We start from the raw sequence: 25,791 nt of genomic DNA, 5'->3' as shown, positions 1-25,791 counted from the left end.
GTCATCTATGACTTTATTGAAAATCGACAGTAGACCGATGGAGCGGTAATTGGCCAGATTGAAATTGTCCTGCTTTTTGTATACAGGACATACCCCGGCAATTTTCCACATTGTCAAGTAAGTGCCAGTGTTATAACTATACTGGAAGAGCCTGGCTAGGGGAACAGCAGGTTCTGGAGCACAATTCTTCAGTACTGTTGCCAGAACGTTGTCAGGGTGCATAGCCTTTTCAGTATCCAGTGCCTCCAACCGTTTCTTGGTGTCATGTGGAGTGAATCAAATTGGCTATAGACTGGTATTGGTGATGCTGGAGAACACTGGAGGACGACGAATTGGATCATCCACTCGGTACTTCTGACTGAAGATTGCTGTGAATACTTCAGCCTTATGCTTTGCACTGATGTGTTAGGATCTTCTATAATTGAGGATGGTCAATAGCCAATGTCATGCTGCAGTTTCAAATGACAAGCTCTGGAGAGGCCAAGAAGCCAAACAGAGGGGTCCACTTGGGACAATAATCCTGTAGATTGGATAAATGATTTGTTGTGCAGGGAGAAAACTTCTTATCACAGAAGTGAGCTGTAGTCAGTCTGCCTTGAGAAACATTTAGTTAACATATATGAGCTACAATTAATCGTTCTGTGTACATCATTGCATGTTAACAAGGAATGTGTTTTTTGCCAGAAGCTGCTATGACAGCTGCTATCCAGCAAAACAAAAAACACAATTATAGTATCCCATAAAGTTCACATTAAATACTGGTTATGTTGGAATGATTTCAAGTCTATAATTTTGTCTTCTGACATGGGGTGGTTACGAACTGTTCAGATTTTACTTTGAAGTTTATGATATGTAAATCCTTGATGATCATCTGTATTTGCTTCTGGGTATTCAATACACTCAACAGAATTTATAGTTTGTTCTGCCTTCTTTCCCTAAATTAATTCCATCTGAAGTATCAACCTATTATATATATTGAGCATGTTTTTTGTGGGCAAAGTATTTTGGATGCTTCACAGAAGTATAATCATTAAATATGGACATGTAGGGAGGTATTGGGATTCATGATTGTGAGACACGAGCAAAGCAAGGGTTAGAGTTAGAGGTAGCGTGATGAACTCTTATTCCAATAAAGTAGACAGCAAGATGTTGAAAATAGAAAACCAAAAGAATATTAGTCTTCTGTTTTCCTTAGCTGAGGTGACAGGACTCTAACCACATCCATCCTATTAGAAATAAGGTTCTCTTTGCATTAAAACAGTCCACCAACTGACCCCCAGATGTAACAAAAGTACCGCTACCATTTCTGGCACCACCAAACACTTCTTCCCTCCCTCCCAAAATGACCATTCCCTCTGTGATGCCCTGCACAACATTTCTATGACCACAATGACCACTCTTCTTTCCAGTGTAAGTCAGGATATACAATGTCTGCACTTTCACCTGCTCCCACCAACCACTCCTTTCAATTCGGTATGATTTAGCCACGGCTCATGATATGGTCTCTCCAGTTCACAGAAGCTCATCTGATTGTTGAGCATCTCCATTCAGTCCGTAAGAAAGGCTAAAACTTCCAGTCATTTGCCACAATTCTCCACCCTAAACCCACTGTGAATTCTCTGCAACTGCTCACATACACTATCCCAGTAAAACTTAATAAGGCAACACTGTCTCATGTTTCAATTAGGCATTTCGTATCCTTCTGGACTGAGCACGGCATTCAACAATGTCAGATGATAAACACTGTTCCCATTTTATGGACAGACGCTGTTGGTAATAATTCATCAAATCTTTCTTAACACTTACCTAAATCCACCTTGAGTTTCTTTCCTGAACTCATCATAAGCCCCCCTTGACTTTCACTATCATCTCTTCTGATATTGGATCACTCTTGCAATTCACTCTCTTTTCATCTACACATCACCCAGCAGCTCCCACTGCATCTACCCCCACCTTGCATATGCTTGAAAGCTGATAAAGCTCACTAACTGTATCAGATTGTAAAGGAAAATGATTGAGTTAAAACATTAACTCGGTTTCTCTCTCTCTACGAATGCTGTCTGGCATGCTGAGCATTTCCAGCATTTCCTCTTTTTATTACAGCCCATTATAATACCAATCCAAAACGTGCTTTCAATTTTCAGTTCCCTGCCAATCTCTCAATTTTGCTTTTCTTTGACAACACTGAATCTGGGAAGGGGATAAGCCAAACAGGACAGCATCAAATTGAAAGGAAAAAATACAGATAATTTGGCAAAAATTAGTGGTAAAGCAGAGGATTGGGAAAGTTAAAAAAAAACAATAAAGGACAATCAAAAGTAATAAAGAGGGACAATAAATACGTTGCATCAGTCTCCACAGCAGAAGACATTAAGAGCATTCCAAAATTACTAAATAATCAAGGGGAAAAAAATATCACTCAGAGAAAAGGTGAGAGGGAAACGAAATGGGGCCAAAGACTGATACATCCCTGGGCCTGATGGGAAGCAGCCTAGGATATTAAGGTAGGTTTACTACAGAGGTAGTGGACGCCTTGGTAGTAATCTTCCAGAGATCCTTAGATTCTGGAAAGATCCCAGAGGATTGGAAAACTGCCAATGTAACACATTTATTTGAAGATGAAGGACACAAAAAAACAAGTAACTATCGGCCAATTAGCTTAACATCTGACATTGCGAAAATGATAGCGTGTGTTATAGAGGATGTAATAGCAAAGTATTTTAAATACATAATATGATTAAGCAGAGTCAGCATGGCTTTTTGAAGGGAAAACTATGCCTGACAAATTTACCAGAATTCTTTGAGGAGGTAACAAGCAGGAAACAATGGATATAGTAAATTTGGATTTTCAGAAGGCATTTGATAAGGTACCATACGTTAGGGTACTTAGGCCGATGGTATTGGGCATTGTATATTAGCATGGACAGAGAATTGGTGAACTAATAGAAGACAGAGTTGGAATAAGGACAGCATTTTCAGGATGGCAAACTGGAACTAGTGGGAATACCAAGGCCATAATTATTCACAATATATACGAATGATCTGAATGAGGAAAGTGAATACACTACAGCCAAATTTGTGCATGACACAAAGATAGGTGTCAAAGCAAGTGGTGAGGATGGCACAGAGTTTGCAGAAGGATACTGTCAAGCTTTGAGTGGACAAAACTTTGGCAGATGGAATATAATGTGTAAACACATGAGGTTATGCATTTTGTCGGGAAGATTAGCTGCATCTTATTTAAACAGAAAAAAGACTGCAGAATGCTGCAGAACAGACAGATTGGGAAGTCCTGATAAATGAATCACAAAAAACGAACATATAAATTCAGTGGGTAATAACCAGGCGAATGGAATATTGGCCTTTATTTCACACAAAATAGAGTATAAAAGTTGGGGAGGGTGCGGTGGCTTGCTAAAACTTTACAAAGCATGAGTCAAACCACAGTTGGAATACAGTGAACAGTTTGGGGCTCTTTAACGAAGGAAAGACAGTCCACAGAAGGTTCACTAGGCCTATAACACGTATGGAGGGACTGTCTTATAAGGACAGGTTGAGAAGGTTGGGCCTGTACTGAATGGAATTTAGAAGAATGAGCGGTGACCTTTTTGAAAAACGCTAGATTCTCATGGGACTTGACTGGGTGGATGAGGAAAGGTTGTTTGCCCTTGTGCCAGAGTCTACGACTGGAGAGCATTATCTCTGAAAAGGATTTAAGACAGAGATGAGGAGAAATTCCTTGTCTGAGGAGGGAGTGAATCTGAGAATTCTTTACCACAGAAGGCTATTATTAAGTACATTCAAGGCGAAGCAAGACAGATTTTTATCAGGGTTATCAGCTCTGGCATGATCTGAACAATGGAGAAGACTTGATGGACCGAATGGACTGAATATCAATTCCTTGTTGGATTACAGCCTCACCTATATTTGTTACATCTCACCAAGCGGCCATTACTCGCCTCAATGCATCATTACCATGCAACAACCTCCAATTCTTTTGATTGCTTTGTTAAGTGATTTTCTGCACTATAGTTTCTTGCATGAGCAATTTCCACTTGGTTCACAACTCCACACCTTAGATGGATTATCACTGCCAAGTCCAAGCACACAGCACTGCATTGTAGCAGCAATGTTTTAAAAAATTAACCAATGGGGTGTAGGTGTCACTAGCTCAGTTACAGTTCATCCCTTGGTGTCCTTTACAAGATAGTGGTGAGCTGCCTTCTTGAACTGCTGCAGCCATGTGCTGTATACTCACAATGTTATTAGGGAGGCCCAGGTTTTGACCAGAGACACTGAAGGAATGGACATACTTTTACAAGTCACGAGGTGAGTAGCTTGGAGGTGAACATTCAGGAGGTGGTGGTCCCATGCAGTTGCTGCTTGTGTCCTTCTGAGGGCAATGGTCGTGGATTAGGAAGGTGCAGTCTAAGAAGGCTTGGTAAATTTCTGCAGTGCATCTTGGAAACGACATGCACTGCTGCTACTCCATGTTGTGGTAGAGCGAGTGAATGTTCGCAGATGTGGTGTCAATCAAGAGGTTGCTTTGTCTTGGCTTGGGTCAAGCTTCTTGAGTGTTGTTGGGGCTGCACTCATCCAGACAAGTGGAGAGTATTCCAGCATACTCCTACATTGTGTATGTAGATGGTGGCCAGGCTTTAGAGAATCACGAGGTTAGTTACAATCAATAAATGGAAATATGAATCCTTGTCAAGTACTTGTGAGAATATATATGTGAGAATTAGATGAGGGTACTTGTGAGTTCATCTAAGTTGACAAGCGTTTCCAATCTGATAGTGACCATTGTCTCCTGTCCAATGACAGTACAGCTAGTAATGATCAAGGCTGGACTTTCAGTTGATAGTCAATCTCTCACTGATACATTATACAGTAATCCTACTGGCAGTGGTCATGCCTTGGTCAAGTCAATACAGAACTGTGGTTAGACAGGTATATGAGGTTTGTGCAAGTGGATTTCAATTCTTCCAGCCTTTTCAGAATATGATGAAAACCAGAATAATCTACAAACTACATTACCTAGGAGTTGTAAGGACAGGTTTACGTGGATTGTAATGTTAGTAATTTAACTCTAGGAGGTGTATGCCTTGGACTTGTTATTTACCATGTCTCCAATAAACTCAGCAATCTACATTTCTGATGCTACAATACAATATGTCTGGCAGTTTCTAAAAAACAGTCAAAAGATTTAAGTTTAAAAGCACAGCACACCCTCAAAACAGTTCCAAGGATTTGTTGCCTTGTTTATGAGCTATTTACAAGATGAATCTCCTCACATTTAGTCTTAAGCCCATGATAACATTCCAGAGAAGATTTTCACTTAAAAGAGAATAGCATTATTCCACCAAATGTAAGGACATATTTTCCCTTAGTAAGTTTGTGATGTTCTGCGGGTTATAAGAAGATTTAAAAAATATATATCTGGATTCAAGTTAGTTTTGTTAAAACATAGAATTGTTTCTCAGCCTAGATGATCAAAAAACATTTAATTAAATATTAGCAGCTCCAAATTTTGGCTTATTCAGATTGGCCGTAATTTTTAAAATTTTAATACACTCTCCACACATGAATAAGCAAGAAACCTACTCCCCTTTTCCAGTACACAAAACCAACCCTACAGAAATACTGCTTGAAAGGTTTATTTCTCATTTTGTATTGACATATGTCTGCACAACAAAGTTGTGAAACCCTGCTGCAAGTCTCTTTTTCTGGGAACTTCAGAAAAGTAAATACAAATTGAGGTTTTGTATTAAAAAAAAGACAGGATTTACCCCCCGTATTTCTCTAAGATTGACTAAAACGTTGGAGCGTTTTCTGAACAAGGGAAGACAGTGCCCTCTGCTGTTTTGTCAGTATAATGCCTACTTCTGAAGAAATAAAGTACTGCAAAAGTGGCAAAGAAAATGAGCACAAGATGAATAAATTTTGTCATGCGTTTATTAAAAATAACAAAGGCTATTTAATTCTTCTTATTTTATCCAGAGGCTGTCTGTTTAATGTCTTTAATGTCTTAATAAAAGTCTTTTGAATTTCTCAACCACTTACTTCTTCAGTAATGGTGTAGGGCCTCAGTACACATTTCTCCATCTTATTACAGAGGGAGTTCAAATGACAGCTTACTGCTATCAAGGAAAGATGCCTAAATAGAGATTGCTAGAGGTACTATCCCCTGAAGTGAGTACATGGAAATCAAGAACACAAGCAGCAAACAAGTTCAGGGTCAGCTCTGCCATTCAATGAGCCCATGGCTGATAAACCGCAACTCCACTTTCCAGCGTTTTACCCATAACCCTTACTGATTGGAAATCTATCTCAGCCTTGAACATGCCTAGTGACCCAGCCTCTACAATCCTTTGCTACAGAATTCCATGGACACACCACCCACAGAGAAAAAATGCACTCTCATCTCTGTCTAAAATGAGTGACCCATTCCTCTGGGATTATGCCCTCTGGTCTTAGATTCCCAAAAGGAGAAATAACTCTCAGAACCTAACCTGTCAAAACCACTAGCAATCTTGTGTATTACAAGAAGGTCACCTCTCATTCTTCTAAAGTACAATAAGTACAGGACCAACTTACTCGACCACTCCTTATAAGGCAATCCCACCATACTCAGAATCAACCTATTGAACCTTCTCTGGACTGCCTTGTCAGCTCATGACCAATTACGACCGGCTTTTGATCAAGGCAGCCTCCAGCTAAGATTAAGTCTCCTTTGGGATGACTATGCCAGGAACAAAGAAATCAGAATGCCCACTCAGCACAAAAACAGCACTGCCCTAAATTATCAGTCTCTGACAATTAAAACTAATACAGCTTTCTGGCCAATAAGTCAAGTACTTTGACATGAAGACAGCTCTCCACGCAATCCAAACTCGGCTCCCTTAGGACTGATGCAGATGTCGGAGCTGACCAGTGGCATTTAGATTTGTGCTTTATGCAAAATCTAAAAATATTCGGTTTACACATTCACACAGCTATTCTCCCACTGGTGAGGCAGACTTTCAGAAGCTGTTATACTTCCTTGCCTTATTCAGTTATGGCTATCGATATCACTGGCAAAGCCATCATGTGTTTGCCATCCTTAGTCTTGAAATGCAGTGGCGAAGGTACATGCATAATGCTTTTAGGCGAGGAACCTCTAAGACTGTAACCAACCAACAATGAAGGAATGACAATATATATACACAAGTCAGAATAATGTGTGTTCCCAAGCACTTGTTCCTTTATCCTTCGACTTGGAACAGGGAAGAAGCCTTGACATGTTGCTGAGGTGCAACTGGTGATAAAGGATCACAGGAAAGAAACTTAATGATTATATTCTGCTCAGATGTGGTTAGGAACATGTAAACCATTCCTTATCCAACATAATTACATTTATATAATTTAAAGTTGCATTGTAGGTTGTTTGAATGACAGATTTAGAAAAAGGTGAGGAGACATTGTGCATGTCTGCACACATCAAAGTTTAAATTTAAAACGTCCAGTGGAATTTACACTCTAAGGAAATTTCAGCCTCTCAGAGATTTGTTACACACAAAATAGTGTATGCTCAAAACTGAATTCCAAACTAGAAATTTTCCTCAACTGTTTATTGCTGTAAACATATGTTTATTAAAACTTAACTGGAAATCAGTAATTCAACAGTCTTTTGTTTGTATTGGAGTTCATAAGCTCAAAGTATAACTGCTCTATGAAATCATGACATCATTCAGGACTACCATCCAAATCCTTCACTCATTCATTCATTCATTGACGAGATGAGGGCATCCCTAATTGACCAGAGGGCAACCACATTGTTACGGGTCTGGAATCACATGTAGGCCAGACCAGATATGGATGGCAGTTTCCTTCCCTAAAGAACCAGATGGGTTTCTCCTGACAATCTACAATGGTCATCATTAGACTCTTAATTCCAGATTTTTTTTAAATGAATTCAAATTCTACCATCTGCTGTGGCAGGATTCGAACATTATCCAGAGTAACAGTCTGCAATAATACTCTTAGGCCATCACCTCCCCTTGACAGTTCAATGTGGTTTATATGCTTGTACTGTAAGACTCCACTCAAATAAAAGACATTAAAGACTTGAAAATCGCAATTTTTTTGACAAATGTTCAGTTATTAGACACAGCCTGTAATGCAATATCCAGACTAGAAATTCAGTGGCAACAGCAGCAACAAATCGATTTCAGTCACCCTGGGTTTTCACTCTGAACTGTTGCCCATTGACACTAGCTGAAAAGTTTGAGGAAGTGGTAAGTGGAAGAGAGAGATTCAGGACTTATCTAAAATATGCTTTTTCCACATTGCAGGTACTTTCTCCATTGTTATGAATGAGCAGTCAATGCAGTCTCCACCTGACAACCTCATAGCCAGCAGGTGTAACGCAGCACAAACAAAATATAGCCATGATTACAGTTGCTCGAGTTCTCCAATTTTGTCCTTCCGAAGCTCCAAGTCCATAGCCTATCAGTTCTCCTCAGTCCTATATTTGCACACTAAGTCATCATTGCAATATGTCCAACTACAACCAATTCCTTTCTGGGACCATTAAACTATGGAACTTTTTAACCTCTAGACTTTCAATAATCTTCAGGCTTTTAAAACCCAAGCTGGGAGTCATCTAGCTCGCTACCTCTTGATTTATGTGGTTTTCAGGTCTACTCTCTGACTTTCCTGGTTTCCTGCACTATGGATCTTGGCCCTTTACCTGAATTGAAAAGAAAAATTACCTTGAACTACGAAGCTTCAATGATCTCATGAAATTCTATTCAACACAATTTGAATTAATGGTCAGAAACAGTCAGTCTGAGGCTTCATTACTTACTGAAATCAATCTCCTTTTAATAAATGCATCAACATTCTCAACAAAAAAACTTTTAATTTATATAAATGGTAAACCACACAGGTAACACACCCAGACTAAATATTTAAGAAGATTTTTAATTATTTTAATCTGTCCTTCTCCATGGGAAAAAAAGTACACAGAATGTCAAATTAAAAGGATTACTTTCGACAACCCCTTTAATTTTTCTTGCTTTTTTGATCTTTTAAAACTTGCCACTGTCTCAGAGCTCCTCCCAACCTCTGCCTGTGTTACTTGGGGAAAAACACAAAGCACAAGCAGCCCAATAATATTTCACCCTGTTGTCTCCCATTTGGTGCAATCACACTGCAATGCAATTTCAGACTGCCAACACAGTGGGTACTGCACAATTCGGTTCTCCAACATGCTGTTTGGGGCACATATATACCTCCAGTATGTCATGTTCAATTTAGATTTTAGAACTAAGGGGTCTATGAATGTTGCCATTAGGCATCAATTAGCTTATAACTAAATTTAAAATAGATCTGTTCAGACTTATTGAATATTTGATCAAGTAGTTAAAAAGCATACAGATTACTTTGATTTGTAAATAGGGATATAGAGTCTCACAAAGAAATGAAACCGGACAGACCATTCAACATCGACCTAGGCATCAAAAAGACGACAGCAGAAATAGCCCTGTTGGCCCTGAAAAGTCCTCCTGACTAACATCTGGAGATGCCAAAATTAGGCAAGCTGTCTCACAGACCAGTCAAGTAACAGCCTGACATACGACTCATGGAACTCATGGTACTCATGGAATCATGCCTGACAGACAATGTCCCAGACATCTCTGGATTAGCCCTGTCCCATCATCAGGACAGACCCAGGAGAGGTGGCGGCACAGCAGTATACAGTTGGGAAGGAGTTGCCCAAGCAGTCTTCAACACAGACTCTAGACCCTATGAAGGCTCATGGCTTCAAGTTGAACGTGGGCAAGGAAACTTCTTTCTGATTATCAGGTACCATCCTCCCTTGACAGTACTCCTCCATGTTAAGCAACATTTGGCAAGGGTACTCTGGGTGGAGATTTCAACACCCACCACCAAGAGTAGCTCGACAGCAACACTACTGATCGCACTAAAGGACAAAGCTGCTAAAATGGGTCTGTGGCAAGTGGTGAAGGAACCAATTTGATGGAAAAACATACTTGGCCGCATCCTCACCAATCCCATCTTCACATTAAGGATATTCTACTGCATTCTTGCACTATCATCACGCTAAATGGAAAAAACTTCAAACAGATTGAGTAACTCAAGACTGGACATCCAGGGTGCACTTTGGGCCATGAACAACAGAATGATACTCTAGCACAATCTGCAACCTCGTGGCCTGGCAGACCCCCTTCTCAACGATTACTGTCAAGCCAGGGATCAACCCTCAATGGAGAGTGGCGGGCATGCCAGGAAGAGCATGAGGCATGCGTAAAAATAAGGTGTCACCCATCTTAGCATCCTCCAGTGGTCCCCAGCACCACAGATACCAGTCTTCAGCCAATTTGATTCACTCCATGTGGTATTACGAAACTTTTGGAGGCACTGGATACTGCAAAGGCTATGGGCCCTGACAACATTCCAGCAACAGCACTAAAGATTTGTATTCCAGAACTTGCCACTCCTCTAGCCAAGCTCTTCCAGCACAGTTACAACACTTATCTGCCCTACAACTGAAAAATAACCCAGGTATGTCCTGTATACAAAAAGAAGGACAAGTCCAAACCAGCCAGTTATTGCTCCATCAGTCTACTTTTGATCATCAATAAAGTGCTGGAAGGTATCATCAACAGAGCTATCAAGCAGCACCTGCTCAGCAATAACCTCAGTGACGCCCAGTTTGGATTCTGCCAGGGCCACTCAGCTCTTGACCTCATTACAGTCTTGTTTCAAACATGGACAAAACAGCCAAATTCCAGAGGTGAGGAGAGACTGCCAGCGTTTGATGTCAAGACCACATTTGACTAACAGTGGCATCAAGGAGGCCTAGCAAACAAAAATCAATGGATATCGGGGGCAAGCTCAACTCTGGTTGGAGTCATACCTGGCACATGGGAAGATGGTCATAATTGTTGGGAGGTCAGTCGCCTCAGGGCCAGGATATCTCTGCAGGAGTTCCTCAGAATAGTGTTCTAGGCCCAATCATCTTCAGATGTTTCATAAGTGACACTCCCTCCATCATAAGATCAGAAGTGGAGATGTTCACTGATGATTGCACAATATTGAGCACCATCTGCAACTCTTCAATTATTGAAGTAGTCCATGTTCAAATGCAACAAGATCTGGACAATATCCAGGCTTGGGCTTACAAATGGCAACTAACATTCGCACCACACAAATGCCAGGCAATGGCCATCTCACCACTACCCTTGATATTCAATAGCATTACCATCACTAAATCCCCCACTATCAACATCCTGGGGGTTACCAGAAACTGAACTGGACTCACCACGTACATAGAATAGCTATATAACAGGTCAGTGGCCAGAAATATGACAGGAAGTCACTCACCTCCTAACTCCCCAAAGCCTGTCCACCATCTCTAAGACATGAGTGTGGTGAAGTACTCCACAATTGCAGCTCCAATAACTCTCAAGAAGCTTGACAGCATCCACGACAAAGCAGCCCGCTTGATTGGCACTATATCCACAAATATGCACTCCCTCTACCACCAATGCTCAGCAGCGGTAGTGTGTACCATCTACAAGATGCACTGCAGCAACTCACCAAGGATCCTTAGACAGCACCTTCAACTCTTTTAAACAAAAGGTCCACGTCATCTGAAAGAGCACTGGGAGGATATCCCTGAGATGGCTCAGATTGTGGTGAACCACAACCCAGAGGAGTGTCCGCAGCTTGAGGCCGATGTCAAGTTCCAGACAGACAGGAGTCAGTTCATCCAGAAGCCCGCCGCATGCCTGAGCCATCTCAAGCACAATCGAGGTGTCAGGGCTGAATGCCTTGTCCATTCGGCTTTGGATGGTTTGGGTTGCGAACCAGAGGTGGACCGTCACACTCATGGCCACTGTGCTGGCACCATCCAGGCCACTCCTCTGGCATCCAGCGCGTCCCTGACTCTGGTCAGCCCTGCATCCTGAGCTCTTTCCTCCCTTGGCCAGCATAAACTGTGTTCAAGGAGGAACACTCCTAAACAGCAGCTCCCTGACAAGAGCAGATACATGGGAACACCACTACCTGCAAGCTCCCCTCCAAGTCACTCACCTTGACTTGCAAATATTCACCATTCCTTCTCTGTTGCTGGGTCAAAATCCTGGAATTCCCTCCCTAAGGGAGTGGTCAATCTACAGCACGTAGATTGCAGCAGTTCAAGAAGACAGCTCACCAGCACCTTCTGAAAGGCAACTTGGAATGGACAATAAATGCTGGCCTAGCTAGCAATGCCCACACCCCACAAGTGAATTGAAAAAAATCATCAAGAGACCATACCAGAGCTTTGTAAATCACTGGTTAGGGCTTAAGGTGGCGAATTGTGGACAAATCTGGAACATATACATCAGAAAAGATCAAAAGCTTTTGGAAGGCTGGCATGACACTTAATCAGGATGTTATCAGGGATGAGGACAGATAGGAAAAGTTTGGATTGTTCTCTTTAGAACGGAAGATCAAGCAGTTATCTATGAGGGGACTTCAAAATATTGAGGGATTTTGATAGAGTAGATTGAAAAAAATATTCCATTTGGCAAGTCTGAAACCACTAAACAGTAATTTGTGACACAGCATAAATGGTCAACACATGCACAAGTGGTTGAATGTCCTCCTCTGCTTTACGTTTCTGTGATTCGACTGCAATAGGGGAAAGTGAGCATTCAAGTAAGTCTGCTTTCGTATAAGAACTTGAGGGGACTGGACAGAGTGCTCTCATGGAGGATATTTCCTCTTGGGGGAAACTAAAACTAGAGGGCACTAGAGTGCATACAAGAAAGCAGAGCTGACAGCACATTATGATCTCACTGAGTGCTGCAGCAGGCTTGAAAGGTCAAATGGACAACTTCTGTTCCTATGTATTAATACACACTTATAAAATGGTCTCAGCTTTAAAGAAATGTATAAACAAAATACACAGAGTGGTAGTGCATAGAACTTATAGCCTATAAAAGGAGGCACTTCAGACATGATTTATATTGGTGTTTATGCTGTACACCAGCAAGTACACGATAAGCTACGAGGAAGATGTCAAAGAAGCTAACTGTTACCGTTAAAATGTTAATGATATTCATGCTTTTAAAATCCAGTTGGCCAATTCAAATCACACATAGCAATAAGCAAAGTTGTGTTTTATCTAAAACGGTATTTCAGTTCATCAGATCTCACCTTTTTTAATGATTCTGAAGTGTAGTCAGGATGAGTCAAAAGAATATCCATATCACCACTGGATTCAGCACCTAGAGACATGAAGGGTAAGAACAATGAAGGAGACTCCTTCCAATCTGCACTGCAGTTGCTACTTTTAACGTGATGAAGCACAGAACTGGAAGACAGGTAGATGTTAGCTGATCATGACAAAAATGACCATTGTGATCTCTATCAGGTACTCCCTCCATCCCAAAGTTTTGACAGGTAATAAATATGAATGTTACCCACAAAGAAACCGGTCTCTTTGTTTTGCAAATGATCACAACTCTTCCAACCACTGGCCTTGAATGACGCTGCCCAATTATTGACCTACCATAACTTCAAATGCTGAAAATACCATGAACAACTACAGTCCCCTACCATCAATGACAGCAAAAACCACAATGCCAGCAAAACTCTGTATGTAACTGCAGAGAACATGCTTGAAGTACCTGCAAGCAGTTCAGTTGCTAGTCCAACTGGGCCATCAGCAAAGGTCCAAAACCACAGAGATCAACTTTCAGTCAATTTGAGTGGTTTCAAGTGACATCAAGAAATAAATCAGAGTGAACTCAGCAAAGCTATGGGACCTGACAAGACCATGGCTGTCATGAAAATCTGCGCTCTGCAACTAGGCATACTGATCCTGGACAGCTACAATATCAGTATTAATAAAACAAAGCAGACAACTGCCCAGGTATTCCCTGTCTGCAAAAAGGAGAACAAATGCAATGCAGCCAATTACTGCTCTGTAAGCAACTCTGAAGTATCAGCAAAAATGATGAAAGGTGTTGTTGAATGTGCCATCAAAGGTATCACTGCTCAGTGATGCTCAGTTTGAGCTCCACCAGGACCAGTTGACTTCAGGCCACATTACCGCTTTCATCAAAACATGGAGAAAAGAACTGATTTCCAGAGGGGAGGTGAAAGTTACTGCCCCAAATTGAAGTTATCAAGGTCAGGAGGCCAATGTCATAGCTAGCTCAAAGCAATGTGGCTGTGTTTGATGAAGGCCAATCATTCCAATCCCTGGAGGCATTCCTCAATGAAGTCCAAAGCCTAATTAATGGCATCTGCTTCATTCCTTCCAAAGTGAGGATGCTTACTTGAGATTATAGAGTTTAGTTCAATTTGCAACTCCTCAGAAAATGAAGAAGTCCATGTCCAAATGCAGAAAGACCTGAACAATAGTTCGTGTTTGGACTGAAAAGCGGCAGGTAACATTCTGCATCACACTTGTGCCAGGTAATGACGACCTCTAAACAGGAGCTGGATAATATCCTCTCTTTGACATTAGACAGCATTACCGCAGCTGAACATCCCAACAATACCTTGTGAATTACCATTGACCAAAAACTTGATTAGGCAAGTTACATAAATATTATGTTCCAGGAACAGGTTAGAGGCTGGAAATTCTGTGCCAATTAACTCACCTCCTGGCTCACCAAAGACTGTCCACCATCTACAAGGTGTAAGTCAGAACTGTGATGGATTATTCCTCACTTGCCTAGAAGAGTACAGTTTCAACAACACTCCAGAATCTCGACACCATCCAGGACAAAGCAGCACATATGGCTGCAGCCCATCTTTCACCTTCAACATTTGGTCCCTCCGTAATCTACAAGTTATACTGTAGTAGTCTTCACAGGTTTTTTGGTAGTAGTTGCCAACTTTTACAACCGCATCAGACCAGGATCATCTACAACCAACAAGTCTGCCTCCACATCATATACTTCCAAATCAAAATGGTCTCTTCATAGAATCCCTACAGTGTGGAAACAGGCCCTTCGGCCCAACAAGTCCACACCGACCCTCAGAGCATCCCACCCAGACCCATTCCCCTATAAACCACCTAATCTACACATCCCTGAACACTTTGGGCAATTTAGCACGGCCAATCCACCTACCCTGCACATCTTTGGACTGTGGGAGGAAACCGGAGCACCCGGAGGAAACCCACGCAGACATGGAGAGAATGTGCAAACTCTACACAGACAGTTGCCCGAGGGTGGAATTGAACCCGGGTTCCCGGTGCTGTGAGGCAGCAGTGCTAACCACTGAGCCACCGTGCCACCCAAATTGCTTACCTGCAATGCTCAAATCTTGTGAATATTTAAAAATCCCCCTTGAAACACTTAAATTGAATCAGTCTCATTGTAAACACCAGCAACATGTTCCAGAGATAATGAATTCTCTATTAAGCCAAAAAATTCTCCAGCATATAACGGAATGCTATGCTTATACAACTTGCACACGATGGTGTTCTAAGACAGAAAAACATTACCGCTTTCAGATGTCAACCGACAAGCTACACATTTGCAGAAATTTACCTTTATATTTCAAGATTTCACCATTCGCAGCTTTATTTAATTAACTATTATACTCATATATTTGATAAAAGGGAACGAAAGAGCTTTTCCTGGACTTTTGGCAGGTACAATGAAAGAATTTGCCAGGATGAAATGACATTTTGTGAACAACATAGAGAATATTTTGAAGCCTTAATATTTGCAATTTAAAATTTTTAAAAACGTACATTTCAGCATTTTTTACATTTCATAATTTCAGTGCAAATTCTAGGTAGCACTTCCAATTACTAGAGACTCACTTCCAGAGAGTTGCCAGTTAAATAACAAAAAATGACTGAAGCAATACAAACCTCGTCTAAAACTGCCGCAAATGATGGCAACATAGTTTGGATCCAGTTTCTCCACTTCCCGTAAAACAATGGCCTAAAGAGTGAAGAGAGACAAAACATAGTACAATCTACACAAAAGAGGAACTGGACGGATAGACATGAGGCACTCCAACATGCTCATGCCTAAAGATATTTAACTTTAATTCGTAGTTCCCCAAGTAGTAAATTCACAACCTCATCAGTAACAATAAGGGAAGGTAGGAAGAGGATACCAAATCCTTCTCACGTTTTGTTATAATAGGGCTTCAAGTAATGGGACAGTGAAAACCTGACATCTTCATTTTATGTGCAGTTAATATGAGAAACACCTAACAGTATAATCCAAACTTGAGATGTGCAAGGAACAGGCATATAGCATTAGGATGAATTATAAGGTTTCTACTGGCATACAGAGACATTAGTGATGACAGGAAGTTACTCAGAAGAAGCATCAATCCTGGAAAGTAGCTACCTCAAGGGAACTGTGTGTTACGAATGGTGAAGCGACAATGGTTTCATAGTCAACATTAGACTCTTAATTCCAGATGTCTATTGAATTCAAAATTCACTATTGGCCATGCCAGGGTTTGAACCAAGGTCCTGAAAAAGACTACCTTGGTCTCTGAATTAATAGTCTAGTGATAATACCACTATGCCATTGCCTGCCTTTACATACAATGCAAGTACACATTTTTAAACACATTATCTTAGTTATAACAATACCAACTTTCATTCATATTCTGCCCTTTAACATAGTAAAATGCTCCAATAACTTTCACAGGACTATTATCAAATAAAATCTGACACCCAGATACAGGGAGACTTGCAGAGTAGACTTAGTCAAGGTAACATCTTAAAGGAGGTAACAGGGCTTAAAGGAGAAAAGAGATACCTGAGCTCATTTGCACACAAATCTTTCGGGTTTATGGACTGTTAATATAACTTACGGAATCCTTGTTTTACAAATAACAGCACTGAGTACAAAACTCAGGACGTTAAGCAAAAAAAAGAAAGATAGAGCATTAGTTTAGCTACAGCTGGAGGAGTGCATCCATTTCTGGCACCACACTTTAGGGAGGATGCAACATTTTTTTTGGGGGGGGGAGCGTGGGGAATGAAGAAGTGATTTACTAGAATAGTTCCAACTAACCGTCTCCTCTGATGTCCTTGACTGTATCCTATTTTGATGTGAAAATGCAGCATTGAAAAGACAGGGGGCAATTGTGGGTACAGTATGCACCCTAATTCTGTTTTCTCTTTTTACTGTATGCAATGCGCTGCCTGGTTGAGTGTTGAAAATAAATTCAACATAACTTTCACAAATGAATGGAAGAAATACTGGGAGATGAGAGAAAAAAATGGTAAGGAATGAAGGTAGGAAGAATATAAATAAAGATTTGCACTTATTTAGCACCTTTTATGACTCCCAGGATGTGCCAAAGAACTTTACACAAAACGAATAATTTTTAAAATGTAGTCAATCTTGTAATATAAGCAATGAGTGAGTGAATGGAACTAAGTCAACTGCTCATCAACAACGACAGCACATATTCAATGTGCTGAATGGCTCCTTTCTATGCTGAAGTATTCAATGATTTTATGACTCAGGAAAGACTGACTTTTGGCAGCAGCTTTGTGAAAAATTTAGGAATCACTATTTGGCAAAGGAGAGGACGCAATCGCATCTAACAACAAAACAGGCTGTATTCAGCACGTAGCAACTAGTATGTCTGTTTACAAACATACAAATATTGTACATGCATCAGGATTCAAAGCCAGTGGATATTCTTCTGCATAACTTCTCTCAACTGCATAAACTCGACAAACATCAGACTCAAGTGCACTTATTGGCAAACTTAATTCTGTCTGTTTTACCTGCATTTTCACCATTTCACATCGAGGAATGCGCTTTTCAAAATCCTCAAAATACCTACAAAAATCAGTAAAAGCACTGTAATAAAGTCATTGACAGGAATTCAGTGAGGACTCTCATTACAGCAAAACTCTACTTGTTTAGCAGAAAGCTCCTTCACTTAGCATGTTTAGTTTCAGAGTCTTCTTAGACAACTTTAATCCGTGAAAACAGCTTCACATCATCAAATGTATTGTTTGTGTTTCCTCTGTAAGTAGCAACATCACCAATGAGTTAAGATCAACATCAAAAAGGTGCAATCATGTCCAACAGATCCTTGTATATGATTGCAAGTTGCTCATGAATTAAAATGATAGCAGTCAGTTAAAAATACACATTTCAAGTGTAAATTATTTCTGAATGGTTTGTTGATAGTCCTATTAAACATTTTTCAAATCATGCTTACTATTCATTTCCCATTTCAATATAATTACAAAAAAACCATTTCAGGAAATGTTGACACATGCTAGAATGAGAGTTATAATGACAAATTACTTCTTTAATAACAATTCCAATTAACCCCAATCCAAACTGAAGTTACTTAGTGTGATCCTTTTCTCTGCCACTAAAAGTTTTCAGCACATTACACTGCAAATACATGCAGTGCACAATTCCTTTAAAAAGAAATCATGAAACAAACAGTGAAGAAGTGAACTTTAGCTCATTTAGCTTGTACTTTCACCCAAGACAAGAATGCAATGCAGTTCATGAAGCTGCAGGCTCTCAACATTAAAAACATTCAACACATGTCTATTAATCGAATGGTGAGTTCTTGTGAATAAATTCAACTTGCTCTCCTTATCCATTAAAAAACAGAGACAAGAGACAGAGTTAACTCTTAATAGATGCAAATATCCAAACTGCAAATAACAGTTTAAACTAATCAGCTACGTAACATCCTTTGTTTGTCCACAGAATTCTACAAGCAAAAGGTTTGATCTCTCTGATATTTGAAATGACAAGTTGAATAAAATTTACATGCAGAGTCACATTGCAATGACTGAAAGATAAATTTGAAAGTGTAGACCAAAAGATAATGCAACTGTTCCTTTGCTACGTCAAATATGCTAATTCAGCAGGTTATTTTACTGTTAAGGGCATCATGTGGGGACCAAACAGACAGCAGGCACTGTGCTATCCTTACTACCTCAATCAAACTACTTTTCTCAGGATGCTCATTTGATATATCAGGCAAGTCATTGCTCATTATCTCCACTGAATTGTACAACCACCTACGTCACATTCTCAATCACCAACTCTATGGAAAACAAACCCCAAAATAAAGCTCTATTGTCATTTTATGGAAATAAATTTGTCTCGGCTTCTATAAAGTCATTAAGCAAGTTCCAGGACATAGAACATAAGAGCACAGTACAGGCCCTTCGGCCCTCGATGTTGCGTTGACCTGTGAAACCAATCTGAAGCCCATCTAACCTAAACTATTCCATTATCATCCATATGTTTATCCAATGACCATTTAAATGCCCTTAAAGTTGGCGAGTCTACTACTTTTGCAGGCAGGGCATTCCACGCCCTTACTACTCTCTGAGTAAAGAACCTACCTCTGACATCTGTCCTATATCTATCACCCCTCAATTTAAAGCTATGTCCCCTCGTGCTAGCCACCACCATCCAAGGAAAAAGGCGCCCACTGTCCACCCTATCTAATCCTCTGATCATCTTGTAAATCCTCTGATCATCATGGTTATGCATAATACATCACCAAATCAACTTGATCAATAAAATCCAACACCGTTCTCCTTCAGGAATCATTAAGTTTCAAATATTCCAACACCACAGAAAACATGTTCTGAAGACGATTAAGTGGCACTGCGGTCCGTGCAAGGACAAAGCTCAATGACATGAAATGGCCTTTTCTTTCTGAAAACTTGTGCATGTTTTTAAAATTTCACACGAGTTTCAAACTGCTGGCACATGACTTGAAGTACAGGTTCATAGTTCCTTGCGAGTGGAGTCCTAGGTAGACAAGATAGTGAAGGCGGCATTTGGTATGCTTGCCTTTATTGGTCAGTGCATTGAGCATAGTAGTTGGGAGGTCATGTTGCAGCTGTACAGGACACTGGTTAGGCCACTACTGGAATACTGCGTGCCATTCTCATCTTCCTGTTATTGGTAAGACGCTATGAAACTTGAAAGGGTTCAGAAAAGATTTACCAGCATGTTGCCAGGTTTGGAGGGTTTGAGCTCTGTGGAGAGGTCTTTTCCCCAGGGTGGGAGAGTCCAAAACTAGAGGGGGGAGTCCAAAACTAGAGGGCATAGACATAAGGTGACAGGGGAAAGATTTAAAAGGGACCGCTAAGGGGCAACATTTTCATACAGATGGTGGTGAGTGTATGGAATGAGCTGCCAGAGGTGGCGGAGGCTGTCACAATTACAACATTTAAAAGGCATCTGGATGGGTATATGAATAGGAAGGGTTTAGAGAGATATGGGCCAAATGCGGACAAATGGGACTAGATTAATTTAGAATCTCTGTTCAGCATGGACGAGTTGGACCAAAGAGTCTGCTTCCATGCTGTACAGCTCTACGGCTCCAAGTGGTGAGCATGTTGAATGAGATAATTTGCCCAAAGGTGTGTCTTTTTTTTCCTTTTAAATGATATTATTTTCGAAAAAGTCTAAGATAAAATGCACAGGACTAGTGGCAGACTCTTGAAAGCATCACATCCCAACAATGAAAAATTACTTCCACCATAACTTACTTCAAACCAATCCGCTGATGATAATTTAGTATGTGTTCATTTTCTCTGAGATCTAAAAAATGTCACAAAATAACATTTGAAATCATAAGTTGCACTTAAACATCAAACATAGGAACATTTAGTTACTGCAGGTTGGATTGGTGAAGTCATCATTTGTAACTCAACCAACAAGGCCAGTAGATTCACAGTTTAATTCCAATCTGTCCTCAGTCAGTCTTATTCTTATTGGAAAGCAGTACTGATGCTACAGTTAGCCTAAGCACCCTAGACAACAGTGTAAGATCAGGGAGTACCAAGGAGACACCCAGGCTCCTGCTCTCCATCACTAGCAATTAATCACAATGAAAAATACAGTTTTTTTTACAATGTTAATACATTGATACGGATATTGGTATAAAAGGACATTGACTGGCAGATCACACAAAAACCAGAAATGTAGCAAGCAGTGAGGAGCATATTAGCAGAATTTGAGGTTACAGACTAGGAAAATAAACTGAGCTGTGCCACATTAACTTGCATGCAGAGAAGTGAGAACTGATAGATTTTGGTCAGAAGGAAGAAGACAATATAAACTAAAAGGTATACTTTTAAAAGATTTGCAGGTGCACAGACACACCTTTGATGGTGGCAGGAGAAGTTGAATGAAATGATAAAAAACATACAGGATTCTGGGATTTCTGAATACAGTAATACCACACAAAAGTAAGAAAATTACATTTTTCTTGTGAAACACTACTCAGATGTCCATTGGAATAGCGTTTTCAATACTGCATATCCTTCTCAGGAGTGATGTCAAGGCCCTGAAGATGATGACGAGAGATTTATGAAAATGGTAAGGTTGCAAATGACTGGAAAAGCTGGGAAAAACTCTCCTTGGTGCAGAGAAGATTAAGAGGAGATTTAAGAAAGTTAACATTTCCGGTTGAGGTGACAATTCATCATGTCTAAAACATGGCCTCTGCTTCTTTTCACAAGTACTGACACACTGAGTATTAAAAGCATATTGTGTTTTTGTTTCAGATTTCCATCACCTACAATATTTTACTTTTGATTTAATAAAAGTGTTCAAAATCAAAAAGTTCTGATAGAAGAAAGAAGGATTTCTATTTCCTGCGACAGAAGGTAAATAGACATAGAATTAAGGAAACTGGCAAAGAACAAGAAGGAATATGAGGAAATTTTATTTTACACTTTGATTTCCTACCTGTAATGCACTGCCTGAAAGGGCAGTTAAACCAGATTCAACAATCAAAAGAGAGATCAATAAATACTGGAATGGAAAAAAAATTACAGGGCTTTGAGGAGTGGGATTAATTACATGACTCTTCAAAGAGCCAGAGGTTTTTTGGGCTGATATATCATTGTGGATTCTATGATTCTGTTATTAAATAGCTGCTCATAACAGTCAGTCTTGTTTCGTTGATTTAGAGCGACCACTTTGGTTTGCAACCTTATTAATCTGTATTCACTGTGCAAATTTAAATCATGAGAGGAGAGGGGAACAAATAAACAGACTGATAGGTTTCCTAGTAAGTAGTTTCTTCTGATATGAAATATTGCATACAAGTGCAGTGAACAGCAGATGCATTTTAACCACAGGATACCAGCACAGGAGATGAATGCATAGGCATCACTTTTTTTTAAGCATCTTAAACATACACAATGACACTGCAATGGCATGAAACTTCCACAAACAGCATACCGAGAAAGCAACTATTATTAAATAGGATAAGAAAGGACATATCAGACAAAATCATATCCAGTATTTTGGACAGAAAGTTTTATAGTAACATGTAAAAAATCAAAAGGAACATTTTCAAATACCTGTTGCTTTAATGGGTAATTAGTCTAATGGATAATTTTGCTGAACTCAAAATGTTTACTATTTTGACAGAGAAGATATAGGACTCAAGAAACATACCATCTAGGGTTTTGATTCCCTCTTCAACAAATTTTCTTGCTGCTGCTGGTCTGTAGAATGAAAACAGCTGTCAGAACAATTTTCTGAGGCCAAAGCAGTTCTGAAAATACACATGATCCTGCCTGCAAAAGTCCTTTTGAAGCAGACACTTCCAACATTTTACTAGGGCTAAGATGATTAATCTAGATAATCATTATTCTTTCACTGGGATCCTTCAATTGTGAGCCTGATAAAAATAAATCCATTTTAAACCTTTTTCCAGTCCCCCAATACCTCAACTTTAACTGTGGCATCCTGGTGTTTAGATCCATTCAAGGCTTCAGATTTCTTTATCCAGATGCCCTAGTTGAAACCTGACTAGTGATTTCTAACACTTTACCACAGCTCCTTTGCTTTTGTATTCAATGCTCATAATATGAAGTCAAATATTCCAATTCACTTTCTTTCCTTGGCATCTTCAAGGATTTGTTTATGGGGTTCTGCTGCTCTTGCAGTCCTCCCGCGCCCCCACCTCAAGTAACACTATTTAGATTAAATTACCTCCATGTTGATCTGACCGAAATGCATCACTTCATCCTTAAACACACCGAATTTACTGTCAGGTCTCTGCTCATTTCATGATCTACATGCATCTTTTCAAAGTCTGCTACTATCCTTTTTGCTGTTTACTACAATATCAAGTTTTGTATCATCTGCAAACTTCAAACCATGCTCCCTACTCAGTTCATTTATACAAAACAAGACAATAAATGCTGCTAACACCAGGTCCTAGAAGAAGTAACATCTTACTTTATGAAGGGTCTAGGCCCGAAACGTCAGCCTTTCTGCTCCTATGATGCTGCTTGGCCTGCTGTGTTCATCCAGCTCTGCACCTTGTTGTCTCGGATTCTCCAGCATCTGCAGTTCCTACTATCTCTGATTTACCTTATACCTGTGATGTTTGGCCATTCAGGCTTCCCAGCAAGACTTCCACAGAAAACTGTAACAGTGGAGCTTCCATTAGCTGTCATGGGACATGGGCACTGCTGGTCATGGGAGATGGGCACTGTTGGCAAGGCCAACATTCGCTATCCATCCTTAAATGCCTCTGAGCAGAGTAGCTTGCTTAGCTACAACAGACAGAAGTTCAGAGTTAACAACATCACTGGGGCTCCAGGGCCACATGTAGGCCAGACAAAGTAAGAAAAGTAGAATATATTCCCTGAAGGTCAAAATGGGCTTTTATAACAATGTGACAATAGTGTCATGGTCCCATGGCACAGAGACTAGCTTTCAATTCCAGGTTCCTGAAATAACTCCACAGAGGCAAGTATCCAGTCACCAACTCACCCTTTATTTACATGTGGAGATTCCTTGACACTGTTCCAGCTCCTTCAGAACTTGCTCTCAGAGTGTCAGAATGTCTGAGACCTGCTATCCTTTTCTGTCAGCAGGGCTCTCTGATAGGACCAGGTTAACAGCCCCTATCAAGGAAATATATTCTATGAGGTCCACCTGGCTGACCCTGTTACAACCACTACAGTTCTGATTAAATAATTTCATTTAAATTCCATTAGTTGCAAAAATAGGATTTGAACCCTGATCACCAGAGCATGGGCCTCTAGAGTACTAGCCCATTACTACTATGCCACCATCTCCCAGTCTTCTTAATTAGATTATCCTTTGTGAAACATTATCACAATTGATATTTTACAAATGTTCTTTTATGTTATTTCAATTTCTTCACATGGTTAATAACATGGTACAATTTATTTCTTGTTATTTAGGCCAATCTTGTCATCATTCTGAAAACTAGAGTTTTGTTGATTTCGCAAGATTAAGTTCAGAGTACTCATGATACAACCAGCAGCAATGGATGGGGGATCCCCTCCATTTTGGTAGATTATGCTACATTAGGAGTTCTTGTCTTTTGAGTTTACCCTATTCCAGTCACTCTTGTTAAAAAGTTAATCGATGCACTGGTATCATCTTGACGAATCTGGAAAGGAAATATAGAATATTCAGTGAGGCAATAATAACACAAACTCAGTAAAAAAGCACAGCAAAAAGATTAAACTTGAATAGGGAAATAGAAACATAAGCTAGCCAGTGGGGTGGTATTGGTGTCAAGATGTATGCAGTGTGAAATGGCTCAATTAATTTTGATCAAGAAATTTGATGTTTGCTTATAGATCTAAGAAGATTGTAGTGAAAAAATTAAAGTGGAACCTTAGTTCACACCTTGGTTCCCACCACTAATTACTTATAAAATAACAAGTATTTACTTTACAAGCAATACTTATTCATTCAATTTCCATTTTGTTACTTCATGGGAGCACTTCCTGAACAACTACCATGACACTAAGCAACAAAAAAAAACATAAGTGCAGACAGAATAGCAATCCTGTGGAACCCCACAGTGCTAGCTTGTTCCGTTGACTTCAGATGACTGATTGTTCTTTGGATTATACAAATATTCAGCTAACAATCACATTTTCACAGTCAAGAACCATCCATCAAAGTTCATGTAAAAAATATATTCTGCCAACATAGTCTATTATTAAGGGTTTCTCCAATGAAACACGTTTTATATTATCTTTTATTCCTGCAAATAATGTCCCAAATTGAAGGTACATCACACTATCCCGATTCGCATGGAAATACCCCCATAGTTGTGACTACACTTGTGCATTCAAAGCATAAGAGAATTTGACCCTCAGTTAGTTGACCAAATTAATTTCTTTTTAATTCAAAAAGTACAGTGAAAGCAGGGCTACAAATTTAAAAGGAGATAAGATGCAGTAGGTCAGCAGTGATGACAAGCACTGGAGCAAGAAAGATGTACCAAATATTTTAACATTTCCAAAATACTTGGTACATCCTAAGGTGCTTTGTCATGAATTCAGCACTTTTGAAGTACAATCACTGGTGCAATTTAAGACTGCAGGAGCCAATCTGCACAGTAAAGTTCTACAAATAACAAGTGAAGTGAAAAAGAACAAAACTGTTTTAGGTGACTGCTGAATGATTGATATTGGGGATTGAGAACTCCCATATCTTCTTCAAAGTAGTGCATATTCATATAACTGGGGGCTTGGTTTATTGTCTCATCTGAAAGCAATATTAAAATTGCAGGAGATTAGCTGACCAAGCTGAGGCAAACAATTCCATAGTTGAGAGTTCCATTGAAGGAATGGATTAGGGTAATATATTGTCATGGATTTTGGAAAACTTAATGCTTATAGAAAGAAAGAAAAAGTTGAGGGCGTTCAGGTACTGGTGTTGCTTCACATCCAGATAGCAACTTTCCGCCTTCAGAGCCTGCAGCGATACCTTTACATTGAGC

General features: G+C 39.9%; 1 protein-coding gene across 1 annotated transcript in view; it reads right to left on the bottom strand.

The window, feature by feature from the left end:
- polb (polymerase (DNA directed), beta) overlaps positions 1-25,791 on the bottom strand; it is a 104,089-nt gene that overhangs the window by 64,458 nt on the left and 13,840 nt on the right. Inside the window, exons 5-10 of the mRNA XM_020527993.2 lie at positions 24,386-24,444; positions 22,467-22,516; positions 20,546-20,597; positions 17,786-17,840; positions 15,893-15,965; positions 13,213-13,283 (exon numbers count right to left, since the gene is read on the bottom strand). Of these exons, the coding sequence (XP_020383582.1) occupies positions 13,213-13,283; positions 15,893-15,965; positions 17,786-17,840; positions 20,546-20,597; positions 22,467-22,516; positions 24,386-24,444 (360 nt within the window). The remainder of the gene's footprint in view (positions 1-13,212; positions 13,284-15,892; positions 15,966-17,785; positions 17,841-20,545; positions 20,598-22,466; positions 22,517-24,385; positions 24,445-25,791) is intronic.

This window comes from Rhincodon typus, chromosome 40, assembly GCF_021869965.1.
Source record: "Rhincodon typus isolate 14 chromosome 40, sRhiTyp1.1, whole genome shotgun sequence".
NCBI lineage: Eukaryota > Metazoa > Chordata > Chondrichthyes > Orectolobiformes > Rhincodontidae > Rhincodon > Rhincodon typus.
This window is presented reverse-complemented; position numbering and strand designations above follow the sequence as displayed.